General features: G+C 46.2%; 1 protein-coding gene across 1 annotated transcript in view; it reads right to left on the reverse strand.

The window, feature by feature from the left end:
- Positions 1 to 767: 767 nt before the first annotated feature.
- The window catches only part of PREP (prolyl endopeptidase), a gene marked incomplete at its 5' end in the record, with an annotated part of 120,087 nt that continues 119,293 nt past the window's right edge, over positions 768 to 1,561 (reverse strand). The window contains 1 exon segment of the mRNA XM_014591041.1: positions 768 to 1,519. Coding sequence (XP_014446527.1) covers positions 1,225 to 1,519 — 295 coding nt within the window.

Raw genomic sequence — 1,561 nt, forward strand, 5'->3', positions numbered from 1 at the left:
TACCATGAAAGTTTTTTTTTTTTTTTTTTTTTTTTTTTAAAGTCTGCTTATTTATTTCATGAGAGAAGGAGGAAGGACAGACAGAGACCCCAAGGTCTTTCATGCCCCTGATCCACCCACAGCCAGCTTGGATCACAGGCACGTGGGCATCCAGTATGTATGGGGCGACCTCGGGAAGTGAAATGGGGCCTTCCTGTGCAGCTTCAGCATCAGGGAGCGCTGTGTTACTGCTGGGCCACAGCTGGCCTGTGATCTTTTCCTCTTCAACATTCATTTGAGAGCGGGGGTGGCAACCCAAAACTTTGTAAGTGTGACTATTTCCAGGAAGTGGTGTATGGGGGAGAAACAGCTTGGGAAGTACTGCAATTTCAGTAAGCTTAGATGAATGCATCTGTTTGAAAAGTTTACTCACGTGGTTTCTTAGTTTCATATCCATACTCTGGTCTGCAGGAATACTTTGTAACCGAAGTGATACACAGACAGGTAAATAATTGGAATGCTCCAGACCAGTGATTTTTTTAAGAGGAGGCTTCCAAATCAAAAGAGCCCCAGACCAGGTGATCACCTGAGCAAGTCCATTTTAAGAAAGCCACCTCTAATTGCTTCATCACCCAGACAAGGCAGCTAGAAAGGATGAGCTCATCTTTTCAGTGCTAGCATTCTGGGACTTAACTGTTTAGAAACCATCTTGTAAAAAGGTGCATGCCTCATTCCTATAGCTGCATTTCTAGAGTGTCCCTCGACACAAAGGAACCTGAGATAAAGCCTCCATTCTTAAATATCATTTATTATTGTTGCAAAGAAGTCTTTCTCATGAGAACAGGTCTCACATTTACTTAAAGATATATAGGTTATGGTTATAGAAGCAAATTTCGCTGAGGTGTTCTATCCGAAGTATGTGGGGCTGTGCCCTTAACTCAGCACTCTAGGATTCACGAGGCGTCCGCTGCCACTTAGCTATTTACCCAAACATGCCTTTTTTTTTCTTTTTCTTTTTTTTTAAGTGTTGCCTGGACAAATTGGAAAAAGAAACACCAAGGGCTTGCTAAAAAGGAGAAGCCTAAAAAAGATAAAATTCCCACGGCAGTTCTGTTCCACTGCAGTTCTTGAGCGCAGGAGCAGTGTTCACATGGGGAAGCGTTATGCCTGGTGGTTTCTCAGGTGGAATGGGGTGAAAGCCCTTGAGGTTTTCTCTGTCGGTCAGGAGGGAGCAGAAAATCCCATTTACTGAATCCAGTCAATGTTCAGGCACCGTGCTATGAATGCGAACATATCGGAGACTTCTTCTATCACTTTGGCTGTGGGTTTCCCTGCCCCATGGCCCGCCCTGGTGTCCACATGGATGAGGAGGGGGTTGCTTTGTTTCCGGCTGCGGCCCACGATGTACTGAAGGGTGGCGATGAACTTCAGGGAGTGAAGTGGGACGACGCGGTCATCGTGGTCAGCGGTGAGGAGCAGCATGGACGGGTACTGGATGTCATCTGCCTCTGGCAACTTGACATTGTGCAGTGGGGAGTATCTGAAAGGCAAAGGCATGGGCGTGGGGCTGAAAGCAAAAGCA

The sequence above is a fragment of the Tupaia chinensis genome, unplaced genomic scaffold, assembly GCF_000334495.1.
Source record: "Tupaia chinensis unplaced genomic scaffold, TupChi_1.0 Scaffold000527_1, whole genome shotgun sequence".
In the NCBI taxonomy this organism is placed as follows: Eukaryota; Metazoa; Chordata; class Mammalia; order Scandentia; family Tupaiidae; genus Tupaia; species Tupaia belangeri.